Consider the following 21288-nt stretch of genomic DNA (forward strand, 5'->3'; position numbering starts at 1 on the left):
CCCCAAGAAAAGCTCTAAGCAGACATCACCTCACAGAAGGACACAAAGCCAGCACAGGACAGAGCCCCTCAGCTCCAAAGCAGGACATCCCACACCCAGAGCCAGCTGTGCCACCGCAATGCCCCCAGCGTGCCCTACCAAGGTTTTGTCCTCACCAGCGTGTAGCACTGCCAGGCAGCAGCTTTCACAACCTCTTTAACGACGTTATCTCTGCCGTGAGATCAGCCCTGCAGTCTGGACATGGCTGCAGAACCTATCTGAAGCACGAGCTCTGCTTCATTTCAACATCCTATGCTGTGCAAGCAATGGAGCAGGCTCTGTGTGGTGGTGGAAGCGCCCCACTGCCGAGCACAGCTGCAGCACAGCGATCAACACAGGGCCATGAGCACCAAAGGCCACCTGAGTCCCTGCAAAGGCAACATGACGCCCTCGAGCAAGTGCCCAAAGCCATGTGCTGGACAATTCCAGCTTCCCTTTGGGGAGAGCAGGCAAGGCGATGTTGGAGTGTAACAGCCTGGGGTAAGTGCCCGCTCTCTGAACCTCTGTGCATTCCTTCTGGCTTTCTGCAGTAAGGAATGACCTCCAAAAAAGCCTAAAGCCATCAGAATTAAGTTTTCTTCAGAATTCCCCTCTGACTCCCAGTGTCAGCAACCTCTCCACCCAGTAGGCTCCAGCCCCATCCCTCTGAGGCCTCACTGTCTCACATGGGTAAGCAGCACAGTGCCTATTGCACACACAGAGCAGGCAGCCAGCCTGGGCCAAGAAGCTGCTTAAATCCCATTTTTCCACAAGAAATTGCCTTTAGCAGGAAAGAAAAATAGGAACTAAGAGACTCCCAGTCTTTCCAGCCCTACTCCTAGGCTGTTATCAATGCCAAACCTTGGTGAGACTCATGTAGTGCCCTGTCCCCTACCCAGTACTATGGCTGTGTCTTTTTTGACAGCTGAGCAGTGTGTACTCAGCCATGGTTGGAGAAATGCTGAAAGAAAATAAGCAGAGGGAAAAAAAAAAACCAACCCTCACTTTGAGATATTTTGGTTCCAGGTTGATACATCATGACAGAGACTGGATTATCTCTCAGGGTAACCTGATCCATTCCTGCCCCATGGCTGGGCTGGTTCAGCACAAGAGGAACACGTGGCTTTTTTAGGAGCACATCCCCCTCCCCAGCTAAGCCCTGCACACTCATGCTAGCACAAGGGGTGGGTGATACACAGCTGCCAGCACAGCAGTGGCTGTCAGCACTGTTCTGCCCACCTGCTCTGTGCAACCAATGGAAAGGAGCCTCTGGCTGCAAGGCTTAGGTGGTGCACACCAGGAGTTGAGTCAAAAAGATGGGAGTAGGAAATTGGTCCTGCGCTTTTTACATCTCCTTGCACACTAGAGGACACTGACAATAACCACAGCAAGGGCACCCTGCTCCCCAGCCTGCTCAGTGAGGACAGCACTGCATCCAAGACCCAAAGAGAAGTTTGCAGACCAAAGCCCCAAAAACCAGAGTCTGGACCTTTGAATGTCTTAAAGCTGTTTGCTGCAGGACACGGTGCCCTGTGATGTAGGAGACAGCAAACCAGCAGCATCCAGCCTAGGGCTGGGGCTCACAGGCAGGTTGCTCTCTCAGGCTGCTACATGGGATCTCTCCTCCCAAGCCAAGCACACCCACCCAGGGGCTGAGACCACAGCAGTGTTAGCATGGAAATTCCCACCGCATCTAGTGAGGAAGCCAGCCCTGTCGCACTGGAAACATTGGCCAGTGTGGTGCTCATCAGCCATGCTCAGCTTCTAAAGCAGGAAGACAGAGCATTGTAAAGCAGATTATACTGATTTGCTTTCGCACAGTGCAGCGAGAGGCAGAAACAGGAAACATCACAATGGTCTTCAGTGTACCGGAGATGTCTCAATTGTTATACTCAGCAATACGCCTGTTCCTATTAATGTGCCATTCAGTTATGAGGAGACCAACAGAAAACTCCTGCCAAAAGGGACAGACATCTCTTTGCTTGTTCCACCCGCCTTGAAGCAGCCCTACCCGAACCTGCCTCAAAACTGACTGTGCTGGATTCGTGGTGTACAGGTGGGTCTGGTGTGGCACAGGCAAACATCCCCTTCGAGAGACTCGTTGAGCCACTCCAGATGTGATTCTAGCCAAGTCATTATGGTAACAAGGAAATAAAGAGCAGAAAACTGCTCACAGGACCCAACGATCAGCTGGAGGTCAGGAGGCACACTCTTATGCCGACCTGCAAACACACCTCAGCGTGCAGAGCTGCTGCAGCACGGGGTGAACACTGGGGAAGACATTTTCTTCCAGGAGAACAAAAGCAGTGCAGCAGCTTTGGGAGCAGCCAGGAACCACACGTGCATGGGAGCAGATGCTGACCAACAAGCACTTCAGCGAGGAACAATTTCTTTTGTTTTTTCCTTGGTAATAAGCAGCGTTGAGAACAAACTCAACAGATCTCAATGAAGCTCAAGGGCTTTTCTAAACAACTTGAACTCTCCGTGTCCCTTTTTCCCCTCACTGCCCCCACCAAATATGTTAGCAAATGAATCTGGGAACAGAAAAGTTGTTGTAAATGGGTAATAAGAAATGGGCAGCCCACTGTGCCATTGTGCAGATCCCCAGTACAGAGGCTTATACGTTGTGAGGCATGCAGAGTCACAGCCCCTTGCCAGAACTATTTGCTCCACTGGGGAAAATCATGGGAAGTGACAAAACAATCCTGAAAACTATTCCTTATGGAAAAGCAGACAAGCTCTGGATTAATCCCTCTTGATCAGAGCCACAGGACTGCAGAGAGATGTCAGTTCGTACATTCACAGGGCAAGGTTGGGCTGGAAGGAGCCTCTGGACATCTCTATTCCATGCCCCTGCCCAAAGAACGCAGATCACAGTGCTCAGTACTGTGTCCATTGGAATCCCAAACATCTCCAAAGCTGGAGGTCTTGCACACTCTTTGGGCAGCCCAGGATTTGACCACTCTGGTTACTGAAAAGCTCTTCCTCTCATCTAATCATGTTTTTTCTTGCAGAGTCCCCAGCCATACTGTCTAGGTTTGAGGAGGCAGCAAAGCCCCAGCCCTGTGCTGATAGATCAGGCAGCTGTACGCAGAGCAAGCCCATGGCCAAACAGCCACTGCACCAAAGGAGGAACACGATGGGATTGGAATGGGGCCAAGAAGTGGCTCCACTATAGGAAATAGGATGTGGCAGAGCAATTTGTTCGTTCCTCTTTTGACCCTAGGTAGCTGAGGTCATCTTTTGTACAGCCTCAGAACTCAAAATAACTTCATTCAAGCCACCCCCCTGCCCTAAGAACCATGAGCTAGATGTGAAAGCTCAACCAAGGCAAAGCGAGCAACATGCAGTCCACAGCCTCCCACCAAAGGCCAGGGTTTGTTCTTTCTTCACCAACGTGTGCTTATGGGGGAGGGATGCTAGTGAGGGAAGCTGTGGGCGGCTGAAGGAAGCAGCAGTGAAGTAAAGGTCAGTAGGGCTCAGCTCCTCTGAGTTCTCTCAAGGCAACATAGGGGTGAACCTCAAAACTTCACTTCCCTTTGCAGTCCCCACTGCAAGCTGAGCGATAGCAGCAAGAGGAGCAGCTCAACCGAGCAGAACTCTGGGGAGCACAGCCCAGAACCCGAGACAGGCCTGCAGTGTGCTACCAGGGCACACCAGGGGACAGAGCTGCTGGGGACTGGATTAATGCTGGGCTGGGAAGGGTGGTGCTGGACTTACAATCCAGCACAGGGAGGTTGGTGGAACGCGTTAGCCAGCACTGCTGCAAACTGGAAGCAATGGGATAGTGGTGTGCTATCCTGCTGTCTAGAGATCTTTAAGCTTGAGCCCAGAAAACACTCCAAACACCTCCAGCCACTGCAGCAGACACTCACCCTCCTGGAGTTTGACACTGTGCAGGTAGAGAGGGTTCCTCAGTACATTGCAACATCCAGGCTCATCCTCCTTGGTGAAGAGCAGCAGGTCAGAGTAGACGAAGAGAGTCACCTGGAGAGCAGAAGAGCAGCAAAGGAGAAATTATGAGGAATCCATCTCCTGGCACTCAATACCTTGGAAAAGGCCCTGCACGTCAGGGAGATGCACTAGCCAGCAACAACCCAGGCCCCTCCCTAAGGGTGCTGCATGCTACAGGTACCCCCAGCAAGCCCCACACAGGGCCCACTGCTTGGTAGCCACCTCCCAAGGCTTGTGCAGTCCCGTGACAGGAGGGGTAAACCTGCCCGACAGCGCAACGTCGCACAAACACACCCCTCTGCTCTCTCGTGTCACTTCCCATTTACATAAGTTACAAATCAGGGGAGCAGAAGGACAGAATGAGTTGCCAACTAATCTCAGCACAGAAACTGCAGCCTAAAAGCAAATGTGATTCCCCTCAACATGCTCAGGAAGGAGCTCCTCACTGTTTTCACTCTTTGTATGTCCAGTTTTGCTACCTTTGAAGGGGGAAAAAAAAACCACTTAGTTTTTACAAAAGCAGAACCCATGAGAGTATTTTCAGGGAACATACTTGATACCTTTAAACCACTTTGAGAGATATAAAGCAAATACTGCACTGCATATCTGCCCAGCTCTATGCTTGAGCAGTGACTCGAGTGCTAGAAGCTGGGAGCTTCTCCAGTGGAATGCGTTCACAACTCAACAGGCAGATTTTGCTCTGGCTCTTGAGGTCCCTCATTTGATCAGTAGAGGTGATGGTGATTCTTAAAGTAAGAACCAGCTGCACTGCAGATCCTTGACCCAGCAGCCCCATGAGATGAGTGTCTTGGGTCAAGGGCTGAGCCCGTCCTGCTCTGCAGCACAAGCTGGAGGCACGCAGCAAGGCTCAAGCTGATGCCAGAAAGCAGCTGCAAGATGCCAGTGGGCACACTGGATGCTGAATGCTCTGCAAAACATCAACACATGCTCTGTTCGGGTCACAAGACAAAGCACAGGAGCACACAGCTGCTATTAACCACTCCTGGGGATGCCCCCAGACATACCCCAGCACAAAGGGAAAGATGCTTTGCAGCACTGAGCAGCAACAAGGAGTGTTTTCTGACCTTTTAGCAACTTACTTGCAAAAGCAGAAAAACACCCCGGATCCCACAGGCTGGCACCCCTCCCACCAAGTCACTCCTTGAAAGGTGACTTTGCTCAGGACAGGGGCTGAGTCACTGTTTATGGGGACACACAGCCAGCACAGCGTGTCTCTGCCCGCCGGCTGACAGGCATGTGTCAGAGGAGGCAAGCTGGGCAGCAGGTTATCACATGATGCTGAGACTCGCATCAAGGCAGTGCATTCAACTTTGCAACCAAAATCAAGTCCTTGCCACGAGAGTTCTTGCTGTGCAAACTCATTTTTGTGGGATTCTTAATAAGCAGAAAGCTCCCAGCATAGCGTTAGTGGGCAATTAAACCAGGGAGCATCTGTTTCTCTCTGTATCATTCGGAAAATCCCTTCCCTTGCTCTCAACACTGTTGTTCCCCCTCTTCATTACCTCTGGCATTATGACTACTAAAACAAGCACAAAGTGCACTATAAACTTTCTCTCTGCATTTCCTGCTTCACAAGATTCCTGTTCTGGGACACATCCAGTGCCATTCCAGATCTCTCAGTGTCAAAGAGACGTTCAGGGTTTTTGACAAGAGCAGTGAAATGAAGGAAACAGAAGCATGACCAGCAAGTGATAAAAGTGGAAATAGAGGAAAGAAAACGTAGACCTAATGCACATGGAACTTTAAAGGGAAGAAAAAGGGACAGAAGGATTAGCAAGGAAGAAAAAAAACTGCTTTGAAACCAAATAGACTTAAATGGGGAATCATAGACACAATCACATACAGAAGCATTTGCAGGTAACATTGTGCTTTAATGAGAAGATGGGCCTGATTGAATTCAGGATGCAAAGAAGATAAAAGCACAGTTGGTACAGGTTAGGTAAGAGCATCTCCATTAGATGCTGCTTCCTGGAAGACATCTGATTTTAGAGCAGCTCTGTACAATGAGGGGTTTAAAGGGGGTTACAGAACTTCTGTGAGCCACAGGGGGACAAAGCAAGGGCCAGGACTCAGCTGATCCCTCTCACAGAGCTGGGAGTGGGACCTCCTGAAACTAAGTCAGGGGTGAGCCCCAAGCAGCAATAGTCAGCTGGTGTGAGAGGGGAGGGCTGCAGAGAGCATCTGGAGCTCAGCCTGGGGTGGGCATCACAGTGCTGACATGCCTCCAAAAGTCCCCTACGACAGATCTGATATCTGCCATGTGAAATCATAGGGTTCAAAGAGTAAGAGAGCAAACAAAAAGGGAACAGTGCCTGGATTCACCCGGGAACAACACAGAATCCTCCAGCGCTGCTCCTTGAAGAGTCAGAGTACCACTGTCTGTTTCTCAGAACTGAGTTTCACACCTCAAAATGAGACAGTAAACAAACGGGATGATGAAAAGGCTCCTCTGAAGAAAAGGATAAGCATACCTGCGTCATTATTAGTGTTGAAGGCCACACAGCTGTTGTTATACAGACTTTTCAGTGGCTATGAGCAGACTTTACAAAAAATCTGTTTGTAGAGGTTGGTGCTGGTGTTCATCTGTGTGAGTTCTGCACCATGGCAAACCACAGAGCCCCTTCTGCTCATAGATCTGACTCTACCTACAGAGTACAGTTGTCAAATCATTGTTACTGAAGGAAGAGGTACATTTAAAGAGCCTCCTAAAAGGAAACAGGAGCAAATGAAAGCCAGGAGATGAGGTGGAAAGCAATGAGTCGGTATGCTTCCCCACGATGAGAACTGAATATCGCAGAGCCCCGCAGAAGGAAGGTCATCACCACGCCTCATCAAGAAAACACGGTAACAAAAGCATGATGAAAAGATGTCTGCAAATTAAGCCTTGCAGCCCAAGTACCTCTGCATTCAAGCATAAGAATAGTTACCCCCATCCTGTACACACAGCAAGCCTTTGCCATGGAGGTTACAGCAGGGAGGAGCTGGCACTTGTCACTGCAGCAGTGTATCAGCAGAGACACTGCAGAACGGAGCACGCAGACCCTGCCTGCTGAGCCAGGCTGCATTCCAAGACATCTTCCTCTTCTCTTGCTGTGGTTCCATAGCCATGTTCAGCAAAACAGAGGGAGATCTTCTGCAACAAAGTTGTCAGATGCCAAAGGAGAACACAACGATGATCCCCTGCATCACTGGACAGAGACTGCTGTCTGCAATTGGCCAGAGCAAGCCCAGATATCTTGAACACACATCTTCTGATCCACACATACTTTGTGTATGTGTATCAGCACGGGATCTCCTCCCACAGAAATGGGTGCAATCTCAAAGACAAAGCCCAGTTAGAATAGTATGAACTTAACGTGCCCAATTTGCTGGGTCAAGTTAAACGGATGAAGCTGCCTTTAATTTTCCTCAGATTTTCCAGATCTACACATATCTTCATAATGCTCTCATGTGCCCATCCTCCAGGAAGCAGATATCTCTGCTGGGCTCACCAGACCACAAATAACATAGCTCCCCACATGCAGAGTGTGAACAGTTGTATTTGCTGCTCCTGTGATCACATGCTCCAAAGTCACAACCTTCTGGGCTGCAGCTTCACAATGGCAGTTATTCACTTGGTTTTTGCAGAGACCATGGGATTAGGAGCCCAGGAACAAAAATAATCAAGCTCCCACAAGCTTAGTACATTGGCATTTATCAGAGCCACCATCTAACTGGAGAAATGGCCTTAGCTTTGCAGAGGCAGTAGGTGCATGCTCTCCAGGCTTGGTGATTTGGAAATGCGCACAAGCTTCCCAAGTCAGGGAATCTTTACCACCCACAGAGAGATATGGCAAAGCCTTTGGGCCACTGCTTCACACGCTGCAGCCCTAACTCTCTAAGCATGCTCTACTGCTCCTGGATTTTGACTTCCAAACGTGTCCATTCTAAATGCATCTGTCCTTCTAAGACATCCCAACACTCTATTAACCCACAACGTGCTCAGACTCTTCTACCACCTCGTGCATTTTTTCTGTCAAGATCCTCAGCAAGGAGTTTACATGCTCAACTAGAATTCAATGAAGACGTGTGACCACACTTGCCAAAAGCAGATCCATGGTGCAGGCTCCAGCTGTCAGCCTGGAACCTCACCTTGGTGAACTAGAATCAAAGGACTCAAAGGGCCACACACCACACTCAAGCATCAGCATAAGCAGTGGCTCTGCAGATGAGGAAATGATATCACCTGATTCAAAAATGACAGAGATGAGAATACAAAGAGGCAGTAGAAAAGAAAGGACAGAGTGAGAGGAACTAGTGTGGTGGAGGTAGGAGGTAAGTGCAAGTTTCTGGTTTCTCACCCAAATGAAACTGTCTAAAAACAGATCACGAAACATCTGTGCCAGAGAGTAGGGTTTTTGTTAACCCACTGTGTAGGTCAAACCCAGCCACCCACTGAAACTGGGAGCTGACAGATCCAGCCTGGGCTCAGAGTGCCAAGAATTTGTATTCAGCACTTGGGACAGAAGACCCTAGGCAGGCCAGTCCCTGCTCCCCAGGGCTCAAGGGCAGGCTATCCTGTCCTACAGACCTGCCAGGATGGCAAAGCAGAGAGCTGAGAAGGGGTTGAGCGTGATGCACATTGCGAAGGTTCCTCGGGGCATTGAGAAATTGCCTCCAGGTGCAATACAAAAACATCAAAAAGGACAAAGCCTGCATCCAACACCTTGCACCTCTGGCACTCTGCAGGTTGGAGGGATTTCAGAACACCATAAAAATGGGAATTGCAACGAAGTCTAGACAGGATGCGATTAAGGCCTGAATAAGGATTGCCCCAGTGGTAAGGTCAGAGAAAGGACAGAACCTGGCAAGCCTCCAGAGAGATAGGTTGTGTCCTTCAGGAGATGGGAGAGGGTTTGCTCAGTGACAAGGATGTACTGCCAGACATGGAAACTACCAAGGGGAAAAGATTTTGGTTTAAAAAATAAATATGACATAGCATCTCAATTTCTAGCCCCTGCACCCAGGCTTTCCTCTTTTCAGTCACTCGGGCAAAGCAGAACGAGATGCAAAAAGTAGTCCTGTAAAGTGTAGAACTCCAATTTGAGAGGTTGCAAGGGAAACACAGTGAGAAATGGAAAGGCACGTAGAGCAAGGAAGAAAGGACTCATGAGAAACAAGACAGCAGAGAAGGGAGGAGTGGGAGTAAGCGCAAGTCCAGTGAAAAGAGAAGTAAGAGTCCTTCTGCACCAGGGAAATTCCACTGTAGCCAGGCCACCTGGGGTCTTGTTGGCCTCAGAAAGTTCATCCAAAGCCCTGTCAGGACTAAAGCAGATGTTCTCACTCCACAGGAGCGCACCAATTCCTCAAAGCTCTGCAAAGCCCTGCAGTGAAGCTGTGAGACACTGCAGACAGGAGGCAGCCATTCCCCCAGAAACGTGGCTGATGTCCTGGTGCTGCTCCCTACAGCTGTTGGCTCCTGGCAGTACCGGCCTCAACACCACACCTGGGTTCACTCTGAGGGAAAGGCTCCTGCCTCCCAAAGCAGTCTGCCACATGCTTCCCATTCACTGCTTCTGTTTATTTCACAGTGCTTAGTCACAGCCTCTTTCCTTGTCCCTTGGCATGCAGAGTTACAACAGCCGCAAGGCACCATCATTCTCAGAGGCTGTCTAGTGCTCCTGGCCACTGTACAGCATCCTGCCCTTCCCTGGCAGCAGCTCCAACTGGGAAATCCTCTTCCCAGCTGCACACTCATCCTCCTCAGGGCATAATTAGCAAACAGAGAGCCCTTTCCCTGAGGCATCCTCCTAACCCTCTCCACAGCTGGGTCTCCAAAATAGCTTATGTGGCCATTGGGCAACAGAACAGCACGCCTCCTCCAAACACGATCATCCTGAGACTCTGCTTCATCTACCTTCAAACATCCTTGTACATACAAACATGCTTCACCCAGACTAAAAGTGGCATTAGTTACTCAGACACAGTTTATAATTGGCTGCTTTTACAGACCTCTGAGGCAGATCTGAAAGTAAAGAACACAAACCCACATAGGAGGAATATCCCGAACACAAGCTGGCCACCATATTTCCGACCATCATAGCACCACTGTGCTACACAGCCACGTGTTTTGTTTTCATTCGTGCACGCACCCTGAAGACCCTGATGAGCAAAGAGCAGCAGGACAGGCAGGGGAAGAGTTTTATCTACGAATCGGTGACAAGTTTCCTGGTGAGTGATGCAATTTTTCATGTACTCAAACAGAAAAAAAGAATTAAGACAAAAAAAAGAGATGAATTACATGCTGAAATCCAAAGAGTGCAAAGAAAGTCCTTCAGCACAGTCTTGAACAGCTTTCTCCAAGCCAGCAACACGGTATGTTACAGAGACTCTGCTGTCAGCCACCCAGAAAACACTACACAGAAACTAAATTACTCAAATGAAAGTTCCTCTGTGGCTCTGTGAAGATGACACGCTGTTCAGTCCAACTAAATACAAAACATGTGTTCTGTACAGTAGTGAGATTCACTGACAACGCCCCAGAAGGCACCGTCACAGTTCAGCACTGCTGAGCAATGCCCAAGTGAGCAGTTCTGGCTGCCCAGTGCACTGTGCCATTCACTGAGATACTTCCTCTGTCCCAAATCCCATAGTTTAGACCTCACTGCTGGATATAAGCAAAGCCAACAGAAATGCACACAACATTACAAACCCTGCTGGTTTGGCTGTTGAAAGCTGTCACGTACATGGGTTCAGCATGTCACCAAAGCTTAGTTGCTTCCCCAAATTTTTAATATCCCTCCTAATATAGAATCATAGAATCATTCGAGTTGAAAGAGACCTTTAAAAGTCCTCTACATCAATTCCCTGCACTACAGAAAAGAAGTTGAAATAACACAGTGGAGAGGATTTTGGACAGGACCTTTAGGAGCTAAACTTCTAAAAAACCCTATAATGCATTCTATGGCTAGATCTCTACACTGGCACAAAATATTCCTAATTTCCCTTTTTCTGGATCTGCCAGAGGATCTGTCGTGAGCATTTTCTCCTTCACGAGCATGAAGAAAAAGTTGATTTCCAGCAAAATAAATAAATAAAAATAATATAAAGCACTGACATTTAGTTTATCCCAGCACAATTCTTTCCGACTACAAATTCTTTCCAACTATCATACTAATAAAAGTTCAGCAAAGTAGCGCATTTCCCTTCTCAATCTACCATATGAGTCTGCAGAAAAGCAAATTCAGAAAGCTCAGGCAGCACTGAAGTAGCCTTACCTGGATAGTCCTGCTTCTGCTCTCGTGAAGAAGCAGCTCCTCTGACAGAAGCAGAGTCCGGGCTGGGTTACAAAGATCTAAGGGCTACATTTGAAATGGAAAGAAAGAAAAAAAAGAAACAGTCAAACCTTCCACTGGAAGTGTGGTTTGCCAGAAAAACTTTCCGCCCACCAAACCCACTTTGTCTTCACTTTAAGCTGTAACTCATCCAGGGAGAAGTCACCCAACGCTGCACTCAGAAATACACAAGTCTGCAGTCCAGCTATGCAACAAAAAAGAAAATCTTACATTTAACATCTATGTCAGGCTCTTCTATAAAAAGACAATAATCAGCTGCTTGCTTCTTGGTACGTTAACTGCTCTGCACCACGCGGGTTATGGGTGCTGTGCAGCAGGAAGCACAACCACAACTGCAGCCCGTCAGGTTCCCACGTCCCTTGGACAGAATATTTGCTATGTGGTTCTGTGGATTACTTTCACAGCAAGTTTAAGCAAATGTAAGGCTTCTGTCCTTCCTCATGTCACATTCTGCCCTCCAGTCAGTACCTCCAGTGCTCCCCATTTCACAGCAGAGAATAACGAGAGCATGTTAGCTGTCGTAGCTGCTGCCCAGCCCTCTGACATCCAGCTGAGCAGCAGGGCCACCAGACAGGTACAGGTACAGAGCACAGGGCTGGGCAGTATGAGACTGCAAAGCAGGAGAACTAGCTCCTGAAGTGGCAGAAACAGTCCAGGTTCAGTCCAAGACAAATTTTGCAGAGGAGCGGAGCCCAGAGTGCTAATCGTGTTGCTGCTGATGAACAAATGGTGTACATGGCCATGGGCAACAAATATGCAGCTCCCTGGCCTTGGCCAAAGTAACAGACATCACAGGTTTGAGCCTACAGGAAATGGTCTGAGCTGCTAACAGGAGGGCTGACAGCTTCCCACAGCTTCAGAGATGCTGTATCCATCAGTAATGCAGTCAGATTACAGAGTCAGAACAGACCTGCTGGGGTTCTGGCCCTATGAAGGACAAAAATGGAAGACACCAAATTAAGGTGTAATATTAAGAAAATCATTTGTGTAACTGGAGAGTGAGAATAACCTCTGTCAAGACACTCCTGCATCCTTGTCAAAAATTCTAGTGCAGGCCACTAAGTGGAATATAAAACCTTTGTCCACACACTAATTAACAGCATGAAGAACTCATACTGATCTGCAATTATAAAAAGCTGCTTGCCAAAGCCTGGAAACTGGGATATCTTCCCCTGATTCAAACAAGCACCCAAGAGCCAGACTGGAAAGCTGAAAAGGGAAAATCCAACAAAGCATTGCTTGGGCAGAACACAACTCCCCTAAAGAAAGCACCTGGAACTGAGTCCAGCCACCCCAGAGAAGAGAACTCAGGCTGACCTCACACACTGGGAAAGGCAGCCAGCTGGCATGGCAGCATGGACCCAAGAGATGGCAGCAAGCTCTGTGCTGTGCGTCAGATCCACATCACATCGCCTGCAGCCACGCTTACCTGCACGAAGACGGGGAACACCAGCACTTTGGGAGCCAGTGTCACATATGTGCCATAGCTGGAGTGTGGGATGTGTGGCCTCACTATAGTGCAATTCTGGTAGTTTCCATAGCTCTTCATTGTCTGCACAGTCTTCATCAGTCTGGATTTTCTCCCAGACCCCGTGTGTGATTTCCCTTTGCATCCATTTCCTGGACCGAGAGAGGAAGGAGCAATACAGAGAGAATTAGGAGCACTCTGTGCACTGCCAGCTCAGCTCCTGCCATCACAGGCTGGAGGAGGGCACAAAGAGCCCGAGAGGAATAGCTGGAGCCTGGAGCTGCAGGAACATTCATCACTCTGCTATCAAGGTCTCTTGGGGACTCATGAAATAACAGCACTGACTTCATTTCTCCTAATGCAAAATGAGATGCCCCTTGATGCTTCTGCACAAGTAAGAACTATTTTCTTGCTGGGCCCAGGACTTCACCCAACAGCAGCAAGACAGACAGACAAAACCCCAAATTCACAGCCTCCCCCATTGCAGGCCAGCATGCCTTCCTGTGTTTGGGTGTGCACAGTGTTCTGCACAATTTATGAGTACAGCACAATACTTCAGAGAAAGACGTGGTGTGATTACATGCACCTCTCTTTGCAGTACTGAGTGTACAAAACAAGCAGCACAGAACCCCAAGCACCTTTATAGCTTTTTCTCAAGTCACACAAACACCAAGGAGGATCCCTCTCCCATCAGGAAACTGCTGCCCACACCACCAAACCATGGGCAAACCCTTTTCAGGTGGGGGAAAACCATCCATGACTAATTCAGGGTGAAAGTAAAACACTGGAAAACATTTTTATCCACAGAGCTCCTGCCTGTACTGAATTGAGAGCATGGGAGTTTGCAAAGTGCAGAAATGTAATATCATGGGGAGCAGCTGATGCTTTTAATCAACAGCTTTCAGACGGCATTTAGATTGGACAACAGAACAGAAGAAGTAAACAACACTCATGGGCATGGGATCTACCCTTGTCCTTCCAAACTGCCTCCGGGGAGCGATGGTTACTCAGCCACGGAGGGGGATTTACAAAGGATGACCTCACTAGGCATGAGGCTGGCATATCATCCTCCACAGTTCTCAGCATCACATTTTGGTGCTGGAGGAAGTCTGAGCAGCCTGACTGGCTTTTCACTCTGTCCCACTCCACTGCAAAGAGCTATTATCTCCCTTCAAAGGAGGGATTACACGGAAGCTGCGTGACACAGCCTCAGCTGGGCAAGCACAGTTTCCACTTCCCAGCAAGCCAATGGCAGCTCCCACAGCCACCCCGTGCCCACCAGACTGCACTGCTCAAAGCCAGCTGGCACGGGGTGGTATGTCACACTGGTCCCAGAATCTCTAACATAAATAACAGTTCCCTGATTAAAAGTATTTCGGATTATCCTTGATCCCTGCTGGCTGCTACTCGGGTGAGTCCTTCCTACCCCTATTGCTGGGTATTCATTGCCATTTGAGTTTCTAAGCTCTCTGCTCACAACCTTTGAATACATCCAGAAAGCTTCCACCAGTGTTTTGTCACCTAGCACACTTGGGTCACCTGTGTTGTCTTAAAGCTCAAAGGAAAAACTCCAATGGAAAGTGGATGTCTCTCTCTAATCAAATATCCATGCTCCAATGAAACATTGCAGCATCTTCTTCCTCCCAAAGCTGATGAACCAAAGTTGCTGGGATCCAGCAGGCAGACCAGGAGAGAAGTGCAGCATCAGCCCAGGATTATCAGCCACAGCAATGTCTCAGGGCCATGCCAGAGGGATGTCCCAGCTCAGCTACCACGAGCATCCCTCCTCCAGCCTCACGTCCTTCTGTTCCTACACAGCAGCTTTCAGTGAGGTGCTTTCTGCCTTTGCACCACAACAAAAACCCATAACTTCCTGAGCAGAATGGGCCAAAACACTTCTGAACATGGAGCAGAGCAGATAGGGTCTGGTCCAAAGCAAACACACAAACCTACCCAACATTACATGTTCCATGAAGTATTAGGAAGCAGCATGTTTACTTTCAGATAAATGCCAGCAGACCCAGACCACACTCTGCCAGCAACTTAGCCCCACTGTTTGCTCTCACTGCCTGCATTTGGGGCTAGGGAGGAGGAGGTTCTCATGACCTAGAGTGTTGTTTCTACCTCTAAGAGCAATAATTCTGGTATTTTCTCTTTCCCCTTTCTCGTGGTTGTGCTGCCAGATAAAAATCAAAGCACGAGAAACAGTCCGACACAGGACAGATACAATCTGTCTGGGCCATGCAGAGTTTGATTTTCCTCTTATCCCTAAATCACCTTCTTTCATTTGAGGCATTCATCACCTGCGTAAGTCCCATCTTCTGCCTGCTGGCACAGAAGCATCAGCTCTTATCGTTACTGTCTGCCTCTGTACTGCTCAGGTTAACCACTGCATTCCTCTCTCTGATGACTTATCTTTAAACAAACTGAAAATAATCATTAAAAATTACACAGGGAAGAAACTCGAGTCTTTAAAATTATTATCCTTCTGTAAGAACAAGTCCCCGCAGCTCAGCTCAGCAGGGAAGAGCTGCAGTCACCCCAGCACATAACAGTCCCTGCAGCTCAAGTGCAGAAAATTCATCCATCTGCAGAGCTGGGGCCATCCAGCCACCGAGGCCCCAACCCCACAGAGTTCCCTCACATCCCCACCGTGGCTTTGCCAGCCCCACATTTCACCATCTCTGAGCACTGCCCAACCTTTACAGAAGGTTTTCTACCTGTAAATTGCACTGATGGCTGTTCCTGCACCAGGGAGGGACAGTTGAGTGAGAGACTCCTTCCTGAGAAACCATGGAGAGGAACTCAGCTCTGCCAGGACACACAGCTAACCCCCAGGGCATCCTAACAGATCAGAGCACAGGCACTGCCTCCCACAGCTCCCAAATCAAGGAGCAGGCCAGAGGTGATTCCGCCTGGAGCTGAGCATGCTGAAAATTGCCATTTCGTTAACAAAGTCAACAACACACAGTGAACAGCCTGGCACTAAATCCAGGCTCCAGGGTTGCTTCTGCCCCTGGTTTCTCATGCTGAGTGGCAGTCATTTGTTGATACCTGTCTCAGCAAGACCTCATGTTAGCCTCTACTCCCTGTCCTGCAGCCAGGATTCATGCAGCTACCCCCAACCCTGCTCCTCCTGCAAGTCCACATGTACGTAGTTTTCCAAGGAGACCCAGTAGATTCATTGCAGAAAGTGTTAATGCTTCGAAGATTTTCAAGGAAAGCTGGTCCAGAAACCATCAAGAACCCAAGAAATTAACATTTCCCAAACCTTGCACTTCGATCTGCACTGCTCTTTGCATAAATTCAGCTCATGGCCACTCTCACTTACTATTAATAAAATGAACTGCAAAGCAGGGGGAAACAATGCTAGCACCCCCAGCTGTTGCATCCTGCCTGAGAAAGGAAACACATCACAGACAAACCCACAAATATGTGGGGATCTGCCACATCGTGAATATTTAGCACTTTCACACTTCATGCTTTTCTCATCCCCAGTGGAAAGTTCCTGTCACCAGCCATCCTGTGAGCTCCCAGAGACCTCGCCATGAAGCAATGACACCAGTAGCTGTGCTCTCCTCTGGGCACGGTAGCAGGGTTCTTGCTTTTACGTTTGATCCAGAAAGGAGGAAGGTGACAATGCCAAGAGCCACTGTCCTCAGAATGTGATGGACTTGGCAGTAGAGCTAGGAGCAAGGATTGCTGGTGCTGGATAGACTGGGTCTGGCTCTGCCAGGTGCTCTGACCAATGTTCTCATCATATCAGCAACTTACCCTCAGTAGCACTGTTCTCCTGGTACACAGGCCTCAGCAGCTGCAAGACAGAATCCAAAAAGGAACAGCCACCTGAGGCAGACTTCAAGGCAGACTTCACAAAAACAAACAGTAAATTTCAGCATGCCAAACTCAAAGCAGAGGTGAAAATCATCTTTGCTCTATTACTATCAGAACATGAGAGAAGTGGTTTGTGCTGCGACCTGCACAGTGGAAACACTTTCCAATCTCCCATCCTGTGCATGAGCCCTGGGAGGAGGCAGCAGCTCACTCACCATGGCTCTGCAGCCTTAGTAGCAAATGCTTTAGAAATAGAAAGGTCACCCAGGGACACAGCTCCAGCTCAGAAACACAGCATGTGCCCTGGCAAACATTTAGAGATAGTGTCCGAGAAGTCTGAAGCTTGGGTCAAGTCAGAAAGCAGCAAGCACAGCCATCATCTCATGCAGTAACATGAGTGTGGGGATGGAGGCAGCCCTACCTGGCTCCCTGGGTTCAGAGGTGCAAGGATGATGTAGTTCTGGTCAGCAGCAGAGGGCACATGGGACAGAGGGGGCATGGTGTTCTGGCCCCGCTTGCCGATCTCCGTGTACCTCTCCCAGCTGTTCAGCATTAACCCATCACTCCCATCATACAGGACATGGCAGCTCCGTCGCTGCTCAGGCCGCAGGGGCACAGTGCTGTTTTTCTCCCGCTTGTTTGGAGGGGACTGCAGGTCGTAGGCAGACTTGCAGGACGAGCGGCGGATCATGCCATCAGGTCCAGACTTGACCTGTGGGACAAGCCTCCAGACCAGCAGGATGATCTCTGTGGGACAGTTCCTGCAAGAGATGGGGAATTCAGAGCCAGAGCAGCAGGCTCTGAGGCATTCAGACAGCCAGCAGCCCTTCCTTCCCAGTCCCTGCATCCTTTCTTTCTCCCCCTCCAAAGACTCCTTTCCCAGCTTCCCTCATCCCCCAAACCCTTCCGCTTTCTGCAGCCACCCAAAGTTCCCGCTGTCGTGCCCTGGGCTCCGTCAGGCTGTTCCCCCCATATCACCGCACTGATGCTTTGGGTGAACGCTCACCGGATTTCATGTGCCAGCTCCACACACTTCCAGTGCTCCACAGGCCGCTCGTTCAGCTGCAGCACTGTGTCAAGCTGCTGCAGACCAGCCTTTTCTGCAGGGCCACCTAGGGAGAGAAGGGATGGGTGACTGTCAGTCATCTGCTGGACACAGAGCTGAGAATACCAGTGCTGAGGGGACACCCATATAGCACAGCTTCACAGCTTGTACCACTCGCTCAACCAAGACTCAACTGTTTCTCCTAACAGAACTAAGGTTCTTCTTTACTTTAAGGACAGTATATTTTTGAGTCTTGAATGTATCACAGAGGAACTGATTGAAATCTGTTAAGTCCAATTTCACAGTGTCTGAGTGCAATGCTTTCCTTGTCAGTTTGCTGTGTTAAATATACACTGCATAAATAATACTAGGAATTAGGTATAAATTAATGCATCATTCATGTTGGAACTTCAGGATGTGAACAGGTGGATTCCTGCTTCCAGTCTGTGGTCCAAACACACTGCTTCTCCCAGAGAGGACATTGCCAGTAGCTCAACATGGAAAGCCAGAGAGATTTCTTGGTGTGCAGTGGGATAGCAGAGATGCTGAATCCATCCCGGAGGCTCATACTAGGAGGATCCACTCAAGCAATTAAGGCCCTCTGCAATTCTGCTCCCTCCCGTGCCAGTCTGGCTCCACTATGTACTCTCCATAGGTCTCCCAGCCAGCCAGATAGTTCTCACATTGGAGAGAGAACAAAATCTCTGCATATCATTGCAACACCAAAAAAATAACACAGCAGCCTTTGTCTTCTTAAGATGCAAAGGAGAGTTCATCAAGAGGGATAAAATTGAGCTGATCTCTTACCAGAGTCCACTGCCTGCACACGGACTGGGGAGTCACAGCAGATCGTGAAGCCAAATCCATCACTTCCTCTAGGGATTGTGATCTGAAAAGAGACAGCAGGGTCACCCTTTACAATAGGAAAGCACCCATGTACATGGTCAGTGAGCATCCCTTGTTTCACCTACATGCTACCCCACAGAAATGCGGGTACACAGCATTTCTAAAAGCAGCTGCAGAACCCAAAGGAACTGTCCCAATAAACACTGTCACTCTGTGAGCCCTACTGACAATGGCTCTCTCCTGTTCTGCAGCCAAGAGGATGAAAAAGGCAGTGAAAAACTACGTGAAGTCAAGCCCAAGACCAGCAGAGATGAATGGCGCAAGGTGAGCACGTGTAAGTCCTCCTTCATGACTCCTGCAAGCATAAGGAAAAGTCTGTCAAGACACTAGAAAGGAAAACCTGGCAACTTGGCTCTGATGCTTACTTCTAGTACAGCTTCTCCAAGTAAGCCACTTAAACATTTCCTCCCCAGTGGGGCAATACACAAATAGCAGCACTCCTCTGCTCCAGGGGAAGCCGTGAGAAGCAGCACACTCAGCCTGCCAGGCACCAGCTGGGGCGGGCTCTGTGCATCACCCTGGTAGCTGAGGTATGTTTCTCTTGATGAGCTTGAATAGGATGGATGCTGTGTTGATTTAGGCTCATTTCTCCTCCTGATTCTAGAAACAATTAGATTATTAATAAAATTGTATTTTTTTTATGTTGTCTTCCAGCAGCAGCTCAGCACGACAGTTCCTGCAAGTACCTGATTATTCTCAAGACATTTGTCAGAATTCCTGTTTTACTGACAGAGAAAATAAAAAAAATCTGACATGTGTGACCTGAGCTATTTTGAGAACAAATAGAGAGGAGAATCCAACTGAAGCAGCCAAGAACTGCTTCCACACTCCTTTACAGCATGAGGGCAAACCCAGTGAGCTTTCCTTTCTTTGCTCTCTGTCCCTGTTTGATTGCTCTGCAAAAAAAAAAAAAAAGTTTCAAAAGAAACAGTGTCTTTCCCTGGCAGGATCGAGTACATAGGTCCAGTCCTACCACACTGGATGTACTTTTATCTCTGGAGGTTACTGTATTCTCAAATAGGGAACATGACTGCTTGTGGCTCTGCACCTTCAAACCAGCCTCACACTCTAAAAACAACACCTGGGGACCTGAGCTCTGCAGGACATCACCAGCCCTGACAGCCCAGCATCTCCCCCCGCAGTCACTCCCCAGTCCAGAACTTTCCCCACACCAAGAGGGCTCTCCCACTGCTTCTACTCCAGCTCATGGCTCTTGTCTACCACCTTCCCACTGCCGATGCTTGCCTTCCTCAGATCCCACCACTGTGGGATTAGCAGTGAGCTCAGCATCCATTATTGCCACTCAGCACAGAACTAACAAATACGAGCATCTGATGTAAGCTGGAAGATGAGTGACGATGGTACAAGGCTCCAGCCCACAGCAGGCACAGGCTCACTGTGCTCATAGCTGTGTTGGAAGGTGCAGCAGAAATTGCCAAAATAGAGAATTGAGGAGATATAGGACAAGTCATTGTTGCCTCTGATTTGCACAGCAGAGGACCATGCATGAGACAGTCACTACAGCTCTGACACGCAGCAGGCATTTTTAATCAAGCTAGTTCTCCCTGCAAACTCCATTGCCTATACAGTATGAACACAGCAGCACAAAAAAATGTGACCACGAGCTGGGAGCCCCAGTGCAAACCCCAGTGGAAAAACTATTCTAAAGTACAAGAGACCAAGATCCACACCAGCAAAACTCCCCACCAGAGCTGTACACTGAGAGCATCTGAGAGCCTGCGCCGGCTCGTGCACAACACTGCAAGCTGCCTCGGTCAGCTTTGGTTGTGGCCAGCTTCAAGTAACGCTTCATTCTCATACACATTTCTGTTAAAACAACTTTAGAAGAGATTGCAGCCTCCTGGCAGAGAGCTGACCCTGCAGTTATGTGCAGCAAACAGAAACATCCTTCAGCTGAGCGCTTCTACAGCCAGCTGCTGAGCTGCACCCTAAGTTACGCAGCAAGATCTCTCCTTCCTCCATCCCCACTTACTGCAGCAAGAGGTCAGACACCCACCTGCAGGCACTATTCTATTTCTATTTCTAATACCACCATTTACCAACGACAGCACATCAGCAGCGCACTCACAGCCTGACAAGGGGGAGAAAGCCCACGGACACTCAGACACACGGAGCCCCACAGTGGGGGCACAGACCTGCCGGTATCTCCGCTCCGAGCACACCTTGCAGAGTCCGTTGAAGCGGTTCATGGCTGCAGCCCCCAACCTCGCCGTCAGCCCATGAAAACGCAGCGTCCCGAAGCAGCCGTGCTCCCGATCTCCTCGTCTTGCACCAGTGAGAAACAAACCCCAGTCAAACTGGCATGACCGCCCATGGGAACCCAGCTCCAGAGAAGAATGGCAGGAAGCCACCTTTCACCTTCCCGGCCCCTGTCTGCGCTGTATGCCGCTTTACGATAAGCCAGAGGGCTTCCTGAAAACCCCAAGTGACAAGGAAGAGAGAGAGTTTTATATTAAAATTCCTGTCAACTCTTTAGTATTCCCTGGTCCCTGCTCTATTGATGTGGCTTTTGTTCCCGTGGCATTCTTCAGCCGCACGGAGCACTTTGTTATTGCGACGTTCTCACAAACACTTGGAGGATGTCTGAGCAGCATTTCACAGGCACCGACCGCGCGAGCCCGACTTCATTAAAGGGATGGCTTGCACTGCTTACACTTGGAGGGGACAACAGAGAGTGGCTTTCTTTT

General features: G+C 49.1%; 1 protein-coding gene across 6 annotated transcripts in view; it reads right to left on the reverse strand.

Annotated features, from left to right (window-relative positions):
• Positions 1 to 21288, reverse strand: part of RGS3 (regulator of G protein signaling 3) — a 74733-nt gene that overhangs the window by 30995 nt on the left and 22450 nt on the right. For 3 of the 6 annotated variants that reach the window (XM_031556142.1, XM_031556141.1, XM_019621344.2), the window contains 7 exons: positions 18482 to 18563; positions 17636 to 17741; positions 17051 to 17390; positions 16570 to 16609; positions 12757 to 12947; positions 11250 to 11333; positions 3894 to 4005 (listed from right to left, as the gene is read on the reverse strand). In XM_031556142.1, coding sequence (XP_031412002.1) covers positions 3894 to 4005; positions 11250 to 11333; positions 12757 to 12947; positions 16570 to 16609; positions 17051 to 17390; positions 17636 to 17741; positions 18482 to 18563 — 955 coding nt within the window. Of the gene's footprint in view, positions 1 to 3893; positions 4006 to 11249; positions 11334 to 11537; positions 11562 to 12756; positions 12948 to 16569; positions 16610 to 17050; positions 17391 to 17635; positions 17742 to 18481; positions 18564 to 20736; positions 20923 to 21288 lie in introns of those variants that run through there. The other 3 variants (XM_010720730.3, XM_010720728.3, XM_019621345.2) reach the window with 3 other exon arrangements.

Source organism: Meleagris gallopavo, chromosome 19 (genome assembly GCF_000146605.3).
Source record: "Meleagris gallopavo isolate NT-WF06-2002-E0010 breed Aviagen turkey brand Nicholas breeding stock chromosome 19, Turkey_5.1, whole genome shotgun sequence".
Classification (NCBI taxonomy): domain Eukaryota; kingdom Metazoa; phylum Chordata; class Aves; order Galliformes; family Phasianidae; genus Meleagris; species Meleagris gallopavo.